We start from the raw sequence: 13,111 nt of genomic DNA, 5'->3' as shown, positions 1-13,111 counted from the left end.
AGGATGATGCTACACGACGTCCCGTCCAGCAACGCCAGGACCCCTGTCGTGTGCCCCCAGGTTTTTTCGACAAGCCACCACATCGTGCTAACGTAAGTCATTAGCATGTCGTGACTCTCATCCAGTTATTTTTCCCTCACCTCCATACTCCTAGTTCTCTCCATGTCGCCACGATAGCGCAGCACCGCATGTACGCACGCTTCTCGGTCGCATTGTTTCGTTGTTCAACCGCACCCACTCCGATGGCAACGATCTGCTATCCCGACCTCGCCCTCTCGACAGGCCTCGAAATATTCTCTCTGAGACACCGCGCAGACCAAATGGTACATGGATCGAGTTGCACGAGCATCGCCCAGCAGTAGTTGATGTCCCATATACACAGGGAAAACGCGTATGTTCATGTCTTCTTTCTCAAATGTTCAACTCCTTCTGATACTATTTTATCCTTCTCGTATGTTCGAACACCACCTGATATCATCTAGAGGAACGCTTCAGCGAGAGAAAAACGAAAGCCAGCGGGCAGCTCACGGCCTCCCAAGCCTAGTGTCACTCAGCACTCTATCGGAGCAGCTCCAGCCCAGTCATCTTCGCAACTGCATTCTATGCCATCTGCCACGCCTGCCCCCGCCTCTACCCCTGCAGCTACAACGTCCTCGTCCTCGCGCCCTCATGTAACAATAAGACACGCCGGACGCTGGACTCGATTCTGGCTCTTTATCTGCTGTTGCAATTCTCTTGAATATACCGAGGGTCGTCAGTAATTAATTTACAGTTTTCTCGTCTCGCCGATGATGTGCTCTGCCTATTCATGCTACTCTGCTATGTGGTTGGTTATTTTGAACTATTATTTTTATACTCATTATCGTCTCTCATCAGAATACACATATGTATGCCCCTACTTCATATTTCATATTGTTGCCCTCGTTGTTGCCGTTGCACAGTTACATCCTATTAGGTTTTACACCTCTCTCCTCATCGCAGAGCCCTCTCAACAGCCTTCCCATGACAGTATAATGAACAGAACCTCTAATGACAGATTAATTAAGCTGGTTCTCATTTAGGATGTGTTTGCTCGATATCTTAACGAGGGTGTGGAGGTTTCGGTGCGCGCGTTGAATGATTGAAATATATACACGAATGATACTGACACACTGACACAATTTTAATCAGCGCGATCCTCCACAGGGCTCGGTCATTCCTATGCATCTCGCAGCTCATTACAATCATAGTAAGGGCTATCATCCTCGGGCTCACTGGCATCTGCACTATACAGCCTGCTCATGACGGGGTTGACGAGGCTCTTTCCTACAGCTTCTCTCAAACTCCTACAGTGGTAACACCCTAGCCATGGTCATTGGCCCCCTAATGATAGTCTTCTTGTAATCGTCGTAATACACTTGTGACTAGTCCTTGAGAGAGGAGAGTTTTGATGTACGTAGTCCGGCTGGATCTGGGAGTGGCGTGGCAGGGAAAAACATGAGGGTTGAAAGTGTGTGGTCGGCGATTATACCTGTAGTAAAGTACCCGTTGGACCGAAAGTACCACTCGACTTTTGAACGGAGTACAAGCCACTCTGATCATGAGCCTTATCAAAAGATGTCCACTTAGCTCAAGCCTCAAGTAAATACACTTCAAATTTGTGTAATTGAGCACACTTCCCGTTGGGAATTGGTATAACGGATGTAGGCTTGTTATTCTGATAGAAAGGCCCATCACGAAAATGATGCAGTAAGTGAGGGAAGGAAGGAATTGTTATAATGCTGCTCAAACATACGCTCAGATATTACTATGTATGTCATTCAATAAGGTAGACATGACATTATGACGAGAGAAATATGCCCTTGAATACAGTGCAAACCAGTGTCTTCACCATGGGGATTATTCAAATAGGGTTGTAAGTACAAGTCATCATGTCACCGCACCGTGACGTACTGTAACTTGAAGGATGTACAAACTAGTCGGAACCAACTATTGCATCGAGATTCAACAGCACATTTCCAGTTTCGTAGCTTGGCTCTTCGCACAACCCTGTATGTACGGGTTGTCACGACCTGCACTCGAGTTTGCGACTAACAAACTGCCGCAGCATAGCTACAGCTGAAAGAACCAAGAAAAAGGAACAGACTCGGGTTCTGGGAACGTTAGGTGGATGTTCGCCGAGTCAACGCCTGCCAGTCCCGGTGAGAAGTTCAGTTTGCAAACGATTCCGTATCCAAAGGCCGTTCCAGTTTTGTTGTGGTGCTTGAAAACGGATGTCTCTCAGGAGCTTGAGTCGACACTACCTTTGATGTTGCCCTCTTCATACTGTGGTCTGAGCGCGGATGCTGAGATGTTATCGATAGATGCGTACATTGGGTCATGACTGTCCAGTTATTGAGGAGCTTGCTCTCAATGATACAGAGTTGGCAGCTGCAGTTTTCTGTTACAGGAGTGTAAACCATCAAACTGAAATGATAATATTAGTATCAAGAACAAGGCCGATTTGGTAGTGAAAGTCCGCGTGTCATAGATATGGTGCAGGAGTAAATGAGTGAGCGCCTTATTTGAGAACTTCTCTAATCGGATTGGAATGACGGCATCTACAAGGTCGCAATGGAGACACAATTGGAACTTACAATCAGGGTCGCTTCCCCAGAGCAAGATGAAGCGAGGTCAGGGGTGCATTTTGACCACGATAATGAATAGAGGTAGACAAAACTGGCAGAAGAGGGTACAGCGAGGGGGAGAATGTGGTATAGAAAAGGATGGTGACAAAATTGTATGGGATTGCAAGAGTCTAAGATAGAAGAGGCGTGGTTTGTCCAAAGAAGACAGGAGTGGGATTGGTAGTAGACCGAGAAGTTCGACAGACGGACCCGGTGAACAGACCCACCTCAGACAAACGAGGATCGGGCGCTTCAGCTGCACAGCCTATGACCCTATGCTGTATATAAGCTGTGCAGCGAATACGAGGATAAAACGTACTAGTGAACTTCCAGTGGACCCAAATCTAACTTGACGAAAACGTTCCTTGTCCAATTGTGTCTGTGTATCCAGTCCTGCTGAAAACCATCTTTTCGGTAAGTGATTGCGTACTTTGATAAACGAAGCTTAAGGCTGAGACTGCGCTGTGGTCGGTAGTTGGAAGTATGTCTTCGCTCACTGCTAGGGCAGAGGGGACATCAGTGATACTGCCTCGCCAGAAAATTGAAGGACACACCGGTGATGTCTGGGGCGCGATACACCTGCCAGGCGGACAGTGTATCATCACTTATTCGAGGGACGGCTCGCTGCGAGTATGAGACTTGGAGAGTGGAAAACAAATAGGAGAAGACTGGCGGGATGGAGAAAGTGAAGTGTGGACCATAGCGTTGTCTCCGGACGGGAAGAAAGTGGTTAGCGGGGGTCAGCATGGTGCAGTGAAGTTGTGGGACATTGACACATGCAAGGTCATCGCAAAATGGACGGGGCACACGAAGGGTGTAGAGTCAGTCTGCTGGAGTCAAAATGGTCAGCGCGTGTTAAGCGGATCAGACGATGGGACAGCAAGGCAATGGGACGTGGAGAACGGAGAGACCATCCTCCGATCAATCGAGACTGGTCACGAACGCGTGGAGGCAGCGGTCTACTCGCCAGACACAACCATGTTTGCGACTGGTGGATACCGCAAGGACGAACAGTTTATCAAAATTTGGGATTCGAAGAAGTTGTACTCGGACCCCGGCGAAACTGGCTCTGTAAGAATGTTGGAATGTTGACTTGTTCATATATTAGTCATTTGGACTTACAAATTCCATCGGTCTTACAGGAAAAATCATTCTACTCACAATGTTCCAAAGCGCACTTCGGTCATCTGTCTTTCTACCAGTCATGCTCAGCTTTCCCTCTACAGGAGCATTGTTTGCGGCAGTCTAAGGTCACAAACATTCCGTCGATTCCTATCTCAGCAGTCTCGCGCAAAAATACAGGCTGCAGTGACAGAGTACCCTGTGGTACTGTTTATGAAGGGCAACCCAGAGCAGCCCTTGTGCGGTTTTTCACGAGGAGTCGTAAAGATCCTCAACGCTTTCGATATTCCACCTGAAAAGTTCAAGACATATGATGTCCTCGAGGATCTAGAATTCAGGTCTGGAATTAAAGAACTCTCATAAGTTATGCTTAATTCGACGTTGTCACCGACCCACAAGTGTTTCTGTTGCGGAGATTGGCCAACCATTCCGCAACTGTCTGTGAATGGCGAGTTCGTGGGTGGGAGCGACATTACTCTAAGCAGTGAGTTGAAGTTGCATGCCGAACGTGGACCTCAAACTTACGTTATTCAAAGTGTTTCAATCGGGAGAGTTGGAAACGATCCTGGAGCAGCATGGAGTCATTCCAAAGGTGTCAGAATCACCCTCTCAGTCACCTTCATAAATTGGTACATACTTTTGACATGTCACTCATCGCATACGTTAGATACTAAGTTATCATCACTCATCAAGCATTGGGGTTGTTTCGGTGGTCGACGACTGTTCGTGGAGGGACAGCCAATGAGACGGAACGACGCACTCGTGGCAATATTCTGTGAAACTCTTGTAAGTTCATATATCCCAGTTTACACCCAATGACGGTGTCTCAACGTACGAGATAGGGAATCGGGACAGACCATCGGCATGTAAGGCGGAGTCTGTCGCTAAAGTGCTTGCAGCTGTCCTTGTTGAGAATGGCGTGGAGAGCGAGCTTCTGGAGAAGATGGAGAAGGCGATCAAATGCGAAGGGTACGTTCAGACTGGGCTCTCAGTGGAGTGGGGGGTCGTTTTGCTCAATTTTTTTTGGTAGCAAATCTTGGGGTTTGAAGGTCTGAGCAAAGACTGGGAACTCATGCAACTAAGCAAAATCTGCCAGCTCATCTGTTCTTGTTCGCGGGGTGTCGTCGCACGCTTCCCAGAAACCTTTCACACCACCGTAGCCCCCCGCTGAATCCATATCCTCCTCGATCAAACGACGTCCATCCTCTCCCACGACCTCCGGTGTACCACGTAGTGCTGCCACAGTCCGGTCCTGAACATAGCTTCGATCTGGTCCGAACCACATAACTGCCAGACCAAAACGGCTGCCTACCTAAAGAAATGCCAGCCAGTCGCCTGCGTTATTTCTGCAATGAGTTGTGATCAGTATCATACAACGCCGTGAGATCATCCATAGGTTGGATATCCGGGACAGCTCATTGGGCGATGAGACTTGTGTGCAGCTTTTCAACGCTCTGGACTCTCCTGCTAGTCGAGGATGCCAAAACAGGCCAAGCTGTACCCCACGAAGAACATTATAGGTGCAAAGGATCTACTTGCTGCATCGAGGTTCATCAAGGACAATGTCGTGCTCAGGAAACTATGTCTGTTAGATGTAAGTACGGACCTTCCTTATGGCGTTTTCCTGTTAAAATCTCAGACTAACACTGTCCTCATAAATAACGCAGAACCATTGTCGACCAATGCGGATACAGCTCACCACTGCGTTGAATAGCTCGAGACTATGCACGCTCCAGTGATTCATGATGGCACTTTCTCCGACACCTTGTATTTCTTCTCAGCCTTAGCAGCACGCTATTTGCGTCAACTCGACCTTTCTGCCATCAGTATCACCAGAGTTGTGGTCCCTACCGTCATCGAATATGTGACATCACCACGCCGCACTCTGGGCCGACTGCAGTGCAACGCGAACAGCCTGACACTGCCCAGCACACGCAAAACTGGTTCACCCTATACTGCGCCCCGACGGTCCCCAGCACCTGCAACCACCATCATCCATGTATTGTCGTGTGCTCTAGGTCATGGTGTTATCAAGAAGGAACGATTATCTTCTTTCTATATGGTCTAAGAGTCGACAAATGAAAATTCGATGGACTTGCTGGCATGGCGTTCTGTCGAGCAATAAAAGCTCTATAGGCAAACAGGTGAACTCAGAGTCCTCCGACTTAAAGCCCACACAGTGCGACGCATCGGCCATCGCTGAAAGAAGGAAACAAGACTTTGGGAATTCGAAGATGAGGAAATCAGCAGCAGGTGCGATTGTAGCTATCGCCCTTGCTGTCTTGTCGTTCACGAAAGCGTTGCCGCCTGAAGCAGTGGTGTGTCGACAGTTGTAGTTCTACAGCGCTATATCTAAATCTCTTCCTCGTAGTACGTCGACCCTCTAATGTACTTTCAGCTCAACCTCTCCGATACTGTCCAAATGGCCAACGGGGGAACGGGCCCATATAAAGGAGACCTTCTGTTCGTCACTCCAGGTTGCGCTTTACTTCCTCCTTCGATCGTGCGTGTCAATCCCAACTCTTCCTACAGCACCACTGTCCTTTTAGACAACTTCTTAAGCAGACAGTTCAACTCGCTCAATGATATTAAAGTTCTTCCAGGCACGGACATCATGTTCTTCACTGATCCTCCGTGAGCAATTGATTGGACGATGGTGTTCACAATGCAAATAGTAACCTTGGTTCAGCTATTGAGCACATGATATCATGGTATACTAATGACTGATTCGCAACATATCAAAAGCATCTGTACACAAGATAAAGAGTTTGAAGGAGCAGAAGATCTACAAGTAAAGGCTCAATAGCAAAAGTCATGCTAAAGGTACAACAGGGTCGGACGTCCTTCTACGTGGTCGGGTGAACGAAATATGATAACTTCCTTTGTCATCTCCTTTTTCCACTTTGCGGTTGCTGCGAGATGAGGAGATGCATTTGCATTCGAGGACAGCAAGAATCCGGTAAATGGACTAGACCTGTCAATGAAACCTTCCTCGTCGCTTACTACGCAATAGTCGAGGACACCTATTGCCCAGTTTGCGTCATGAAGTTTGTGCTTGGGACCAAGGTACGTTACATCCACCTTAAAGTGATCATGCCTGAACGTGATGCACGAGTTGTGCGAGTATTGGCTTATGTCTGCCTCGACTTCCAGTAGGAGAACCCTGACTTCAAGGCCGTGGTTGGTCAAGGCAAAGCGCCTATCTCCATTCTCGTAGGGTGCGCCCTCATCAACTGCGCTGTGAGATGTTTCCGTACATCCCCCAACATAGCAGTGTGGAGCGTTTGGGAGGGCCGCGTTGTAACGGGAACAACGTCCGCTCCAGAGAAACACGTCCCATTTGTCGTATCTCTTCAATATCTCCTCCATGAGGCGGAAGAAGGCTTTGTTGCCCTCGCCATATGCAATCATGAAACTGATGTCTAATATTCCGATAAGGCTGTAAGCGACGTCTTCGATGCGAGTCGTTCGTCTCCTGGATGCCCACAACATCTTTTCTGGCACTCGGTCTATGCCAGGTGTGAATGACCGGAGATCAGTCACATCGATGTTCGTGAGGTCTGATATCTTTGACATGATGACCTCGTTGTCTCTGTCGTTCGTAGGGTCTTTGATGAGGGGCTTCCAGTCGTTTCCGTAGAATTTGATTCGCAACGGAGCGAGGAGCTCTTGAAGTGTCCACCCTCTTGTGAACCAAGCATCGATATTCGCTTCTTCACCTCTTTCACCCTTCTCCTGCTTTTGAAGCGCTGCGATGTGTGCCGTTCCCGACAGTAGAGCGATGCACACATGAGAATTCCTGTACCAGCGAAACATGGAGCGGATGGATTCATCCAGCTCTGAGCTGCTAGTTTTGTCTATGCAGCACGTATCGGACCAAGCGAATTCGCAATCGTGGTCATCTATCGCTGCACGGCAAAAGTTTTCAAGTTTCTGCCATCCTTTTCCGGGGCGATCGGAGAGTTCGATCAGTCCCTTCGACACATCGCAATGCAGAGGCTCTTCTTCATCTGACAACCATCTATGTGAGAACATGGCATATTTCAGTTCTTCCTTCAGCCGCGCTTTGATCCTATCTTCCCTGTCCTCGTCCATAGGCGTTGTTTTGGGGAATTCTGCGGAAATCTTTTTGAGGACTGGATCGAAGAATCGCTCCTTGATGAAGTTCCGGTTCACGAGTTGAACTTTTATCTTCTGATCATCTTTGCTGATATGAAGTAGATGGATGGGTATCTCGTTGTCAATGTACTCATAGAATACTTCTTTGAGTTCTTTGTCTATGGGGGAAGCAGAGGCGCTCATGATAAGAACGTCGCCCAGTGACTGGGAAGTCGTCTAGGAATGTTAGAAGACAGCGAGTGTCATATGTATAGGCGCGAAACTCACGATTGATGACCTCTGATGGTGGTGGTGGTGACTGGGAGACTCCCTAGACGCCCTGCAAGCGATATAAGAAGTTTTCGCTTATACAGCTTTGTGAACTGCTGTAAATGAAGAAACACGAGGACCTGTGGATCTATACTCAGCATACCGTGTGCCGTTAGCCTTCTTCTCGTGGGCTACCGATACAGCAGTTCATTGCCTTCATGAAGCCTGTACAAGTCATCCTGTACTGCATTCAAGATTTCGGAGCTTCATGATGATCAACTAGTCTGGAACATTTATCTGCTGTGACCGGACCGCATGATGCGAAGATTACCACACACATTGTCTGCACAGTGGGGTAACTGCCTCTGGCTGTTCGGCGATGGCCGCTGTTGGTTCAGATAAACGCGAGAACAAGCGCTGGACGCTTTCTTTGTAGCATCAGTTATCATTATCAAGCAAGAAGTAAACTCGACCCCTTTCATGTAAGTAGTTATCCGTCAAAGAGCTTGAGTCGATGCAACTTTCGATGTCTCCCTCTTCAGTCTGGACGTACGGGTGTGCAGCGTGGTGAACGTCGGATCATCCATGTCAACTGGGGGGCTTGCCCTCGATGATCCGGAGTTCCTGATATTTCCTCGTCTGAGGACACAGCCGCAGCGATCTGTTGCAGGAAGTAAAATGTCAGACTGAGTGGTACGCCTAGGAGACAAGTAAGACGTACAATTACGATACATCTACCCGTCCTCAACATCGCCTTATCGGCGCTGATCAACCTTCTTCCCCTCGTTCTGCAATGCACACGCTCGTATGTCATAACAAACCTTCACCAAGCCCTCGCCTTGAAGTGTATTTTGTATGGGTCACAGAACAGCATGCCTAGTAATGTGTTATGTCCGCCGCATCGTCGACTCGTGCTTGTTCTAGCTTTGGAGTCCTTTCAAAGTATTGTGACCGTAGGTCGGTTTCCTCCTGCGTCAGTTAAAACTTGCATCCATCAACACCATATTGCTCCCGTCACGAAAAAAGACCCAACCTTGTAAATCTTGCGCTCAACCTCGGGTCTTGTGACAGGCGGGGACTGGGTAATGCGCTTTGTGGCACATGTATTCTACTTCGAGGGATTGGAGAATGGCAGGTACTCGGTGACAAGATTTTGCAGCATCCACTGAGGTCAATAACCGGATTTAGGCGAGGACGCTGGAGTATTTTAGCTGAACGAGCTTCAGGATATGCTCCGTGGATTGTACTTTGTAGTGTGCACAGTATGACCAGGACAATAGACTCGTCGTGATCAAGCTGTCTGACGTAGTACGACCTTGTGTGAGAGTGAGAGATGATGGTTTTGACGTGGTCAGAGTGGTGTGGCTGGGCGAAACATACGCCGGTGACGAAGCAAAACATTCGTTTAACTTGTGTTTAATGCATGGAAGCCTGAAGGCATGCATCCAAGCATAAGTTAGCCTCTGTCACAAGCCTACGAGTCGGTCACCGAGTCAGTGCTCTTAGTAGGTTCACATCAATTTCTAGTCTCAAGATCACTCATCCTCATTCATCCAGTACTATGATAGTCTAGTGACTAGCCTTCAGTACTATTCCAAGCTAGAAGTCGAAACGTCGATTGCAAGTTCCTGTGGATGCATTGATATCAGGGTGTTCTACTTACGGGCCAGGCGGGTGTCACCCACGTCCTGCACTCGATTTTGCAACCAACAAGCTGCTGCAACATAGATTCTCAGTGGTTGAGCATGACTCGCCTGTGTCGGCACTAGGAAAGATCCGTGAGTGACTACAGCATCGTGCCTGACCTCCTGGGACCTACAATCAGACAAGCGCCCAGTCGTCCTTCAACTACATTCCACCAACATCCAGCGAGCTTCGTATACCACCGGAACCGTCAACATCTGGACTCGGTCAGCTCATTGCCGTTGGACAGACTTACTCCAGAGTCCAGAACATCGTTTCACAATTTCAGTACCCGCCATCCTAAGTTCCTCGTACCCGACTAGTACTTCTCGGAGTGATTCTATTCATCTCACAATCCCTGTTACAATTATCATCCACCCTCTATGTTAGTATATCCATCTCTTACTATCCCCTCTTGTGTCCTCTGACCTCATCAACAGTCCTTGGATATGTCTGAAGGAACTTGGGAGAAGTTGTCACAGATTGCTGTCAAGGGTGCTGAACACGACTCTCGTGAACGCCAACCCCATCCCAAATGTTTAGAAGGGACGCGGGTGGTCCTTCTCAACCGCATCTCCGAATTATTCAACAAAAAGAAGAGTCACCTCATTTGGCTCCATGGTGCAGCGGGCGTCGGAAAGTCTGCTGTTGCGTTCACTGTAGCTGAAAGGATGAGAGGTCTGAAAGTGACAGAGGAGACGAATGTCGAGAAGCGACTTGCGGGAACATTCTTTTTCTCGCGCAAGCACACGAAACGCCGCACGACTGGTTATTTCTTTGCGACGCTTGCATACCAGCTGGCCATCAATTTTCCCAGCGTCAAGACGCACGTGAAACAAGCTATCCTCGAGAACCCTGCCCTTCTAGACTCCGACAAGTCTCTTCGCGATCAGATGGAGGCGTTATTTCTGAGACCTTTGCGGAAGCTTCAATCCAGACTGCGCGAGTGCCCGCCCTTGACGTTCGTCATCGATGCCCTGGATGAATGCACACCCGAACCCGCCAACGAACCTACATCCGAACCCCTCGATGAATCCACCTCTGAAAGCGAGCTCGCTGATCTCATCTCACTACTTGGCGAAGCTATTCGTGACCCTGATATACCCGTCACCCATATTCTACTTACGAGTCGCTCGGAAGAGCATATCCGTAAAGCCATGCAGACAAAAGAGATGCGCCCACTGGTGTGCGAGATACCAGTGAAGACCTCTGGGGAGGGCGTCGCTGCCACCATCTCGTTAGATGGCGCAGATGTCGACAATGATATTTATATTTTCTTGCAGCATTCGTTCAGAGACCTGGAAAGTCGCCATCCTGATTTTCCACAGCCATCGAACGATCAACTTGCGCGCTTAGCGAGCCGAGCAGGCAGACGCTTTATCGTTGCATCTACGATGGTGAAGTTCATTGATGATCGAAACCATGATCCTCGGAATCGGCTTCAACTCATGCTCGAACTAACGAGTGAACTGCTACCAGGAACAGAGGTCTACAGGTTATATGACTCTATCCTCTCCACGTGTGCCGACCCCTCGCTGGCATACCTGCACTTGTCAGTTGTTGCTGCCCTTGCAGACCCTCTGCTGATGTCACAAATATCGAAACTTCTTGGCCCCAGTCACGGCAGAGACATCGAGACAATTCTGCTACAGCTCCGGTCTATCATAGAAATTCCTACCGACAGCAATCTCCCTGTGAATATCTATCATTCGTCTGTTCGCGACTATGTTTCCCATCGCCCAAACTGCAACCTCCATCAAGTACAATATGTCATTTCACCGCACTCCCTACTCGCACTTTCCTCTCTCCAGTTGATGATGTATGATATTTCGGGAAGCACGACCCTCCTGGATGCGCTCTCAGAATTGAACAGGCAGAGCCAAGCTTTGGATCCCCACAACCCTCGGGATTTAAAACACTCTTTATCCTTCATGGTTCAGCCACCGGAGCCAATGCAAGTACTCATAACGCTGCTTTGGCTTCGGGGGAACCGTAGTTCAGAGTTACAATTCTGGCTAGAGACCTTGGACGGGCGTGCCTGGCTGCAGACTCAGAGAGGGGAGGACTGGCTGGTGACGCAGGGCGGAAAGGACTGGCTGGAGAAGCAAGGGGGGCAGGACTGGTTGCTGACCCAGGGGAGAAAGGGCTGGCTGGAGACCGCAGGTGGGCGAGTTTGGCTGGAGACCCCGGGAGGGCGAGTCTGGCTGCGGTCTCCGGGCGGGCAAGATTGGCTGCAGTCTCCGGGCGGGAAAGACTGGCTGGAAACTGTGAGTGTGCTAGATTGGCTGGAGACCCCTGGCGGACAAGTCTGGCTGCAGACTTTGGGAGGGCGAGACTGGCTGGAGACCCAGGACGGGCGGGACTGGCTGCTAACGCGGGATGGGCGAGACTGGCTGTTGACACAGGACGGGCGAGACTGGGTGCTGACAGAGGACGGGAAAACCTGGCTGCAGAGCCTGGACGGGCGAGCTTGGCTGCAGAGCCTGGGCGGACGGGCCTGGTTGCTGACACGGGGCGGGGGAGGCTGGCTGATGACACGGGGCGCGACCTGGTTACTGACACAGGGTGGGCGGGCCTGGTTGCTGACACAGGGTGGGCGAGTGTGGCTGCAGGCAGAAGGCGGGCGGATTTGGCTGTGGACAGAGGGCGGGCGAAAATGGCTGCGAACAGAGTGCGGGCGAGACTGGATGCAGACAGATGGCGGGCAAAGATGGCTGCGGACAGATGGCGGACAAGACTGGCTGCAGACAGATGGCGGGCGAGAATGGCTGCAGTTCCCGAAGCAAGAACACTGGTTGCAGACCCTCGATGCGCCTAGGCTATCCTCGCTGCTGCCACCACCTCCGCAATACTCACCCCCATCCCCCCAGCAATACTCACCCCCATCTCCCCAGCAATACTCACCCCCATCCCCACGCCCCCAGCCATCCTCGCCACCAGCTCTCACTAGGGCAGACCTCGTGCAGACCTGGAACGAATCCTGGCTGCAGATCCATGGCATGACAGACTTGCAGACCCCAGATGGGGAAGGCTGGCTGCAGACCCAGACCGGACGATACTGGCTGCAGACCCAGGCGGGGCAACATTGGCTGCAGACGCCTGGCGGGCGAGAATGGTTGGAGATGAGGAGTGAGGGATCTTGGTTACCGACTCCACCCGGGCGACGTTGGCTGCAGACCCAGAGCGGGGAGGATTGGCTGCAGACCCAGGGCGGGCGAGAGTGGTTGCAGACTCAAGGTGGAGAAGTCTGGTTGCAGACTCAGGGCGGCAACGACTGGCTTCAGACCCAGCAC

The 13,111-nt window shown here is 50.1% G+C and overlaps 4 protein-coding genes across 4 annotated transcripts; 3 read left to right on the top strand and 1 right to left on the bottom strand.

Annotated features, from left to right (window-relative positions):
- Positions 1-3,787: 3,787 nt before the first annotated feature.
- EDB91DRAFT_1160624 (thioredoxin-like protein) lies at positions 3,788-4,392 on the top strand (the record flags this gene model as incomplete). The annotated part of the gene is made up of 4 exons (XM_041319806.1): positions 3,788-3,834; positions 3,858-4,082; positions 4,167-4,251; positions 4,304-4,392. Exons 1-4 carry the CDS (start codon positions 3,808-3,810, stop codon positions 4,390-4,392), a joined length of 426 nt encoding a protein of 141 aa, XP_041172399.1. The 5' UTR covers positions 3,788-3,807.
- An 852-nt stretch (positions 4,393-5,244) lies between these two features.
- On the top strand, positions 5,245-5,835 carry EDB91DRAFT_1253282 (uncharacterized protein; the record flags this gene model as incomplete). The annotated part of the gene is made up of 2 exons (XM_041323620.1): positions 5,245-5,361; positions 5,482-5,835. The coding sequence occupies 2 exons, from the start codon at positions 5,245-5,247 to the stop codon at positions 5,833-5,835; spliced, it is 471 nt and encodes a 156-aa protein (XP_041172398.1).
- On the top strand, positions 5,813-6,437 carry EDB91DRAFT_1160616 (uncharacterized protein). Its single transcript, XM_041319805.1, has 2 exons — positions 5,813-6,085; positions 6,139-6,437. The coding sequence occupies exons 1-2, from the start codon at positions 5,846-5,848 to the stop codon at positions 6,403-6,405; spliced, it is 507 nt and encodes a 168-aa protein (XP_041172397.1). The 5' UTR covers positions 5,813-5,845; the 3' UTR covers positions 6,406-6,437.
- A 5-nt stretch (positions 6,438-6,442) lies between these two features.
- Positions 6,443-8,274, bottom strand: EDB91DRAFT_843630 (heterokaryon incompatibility protein-domain-containing protein). Its single transcript, XM_041328587.1, has 2 exons — positions 8,154-8,274; positions 6,443-8,102 (listed from the first exon to the last, which is right to left on the bottom strand). The coding sequence occupies exon 2, from the start codon at positions 8,067-8,069 to the stop codon at positions 6,585-6,587; it is 1,485 nt and encodes a 494-aa protein (XP_041172396.1). The 5' UTR covers positions 8,070-8,102; positions 8,154-8,274; the 3' UTR covers positions 6,443-6,584.
- Positions 8,275-13,111: the final 4,837 nt, after the last annotated feature.

This window comes from Suillus paluster (assembly GCF_016628075.1).
Source record: "Suillus paluster strain FC165 chromosome Unknown EDB91scaffold_82, whole genome shotgun sequence".
Classification (NCBI taxonomy): Eukaryota; Fungi; Basidiomycota; class Agaricomycetes; order Boletales; family Suillaceae; genus Suillus; species Suillus paluster.
The sequence above is the reverse complement of the archived record's forward strand: the minus strand, read 5'-3'. Positions and strand labels throughout refer to the sequence as shown.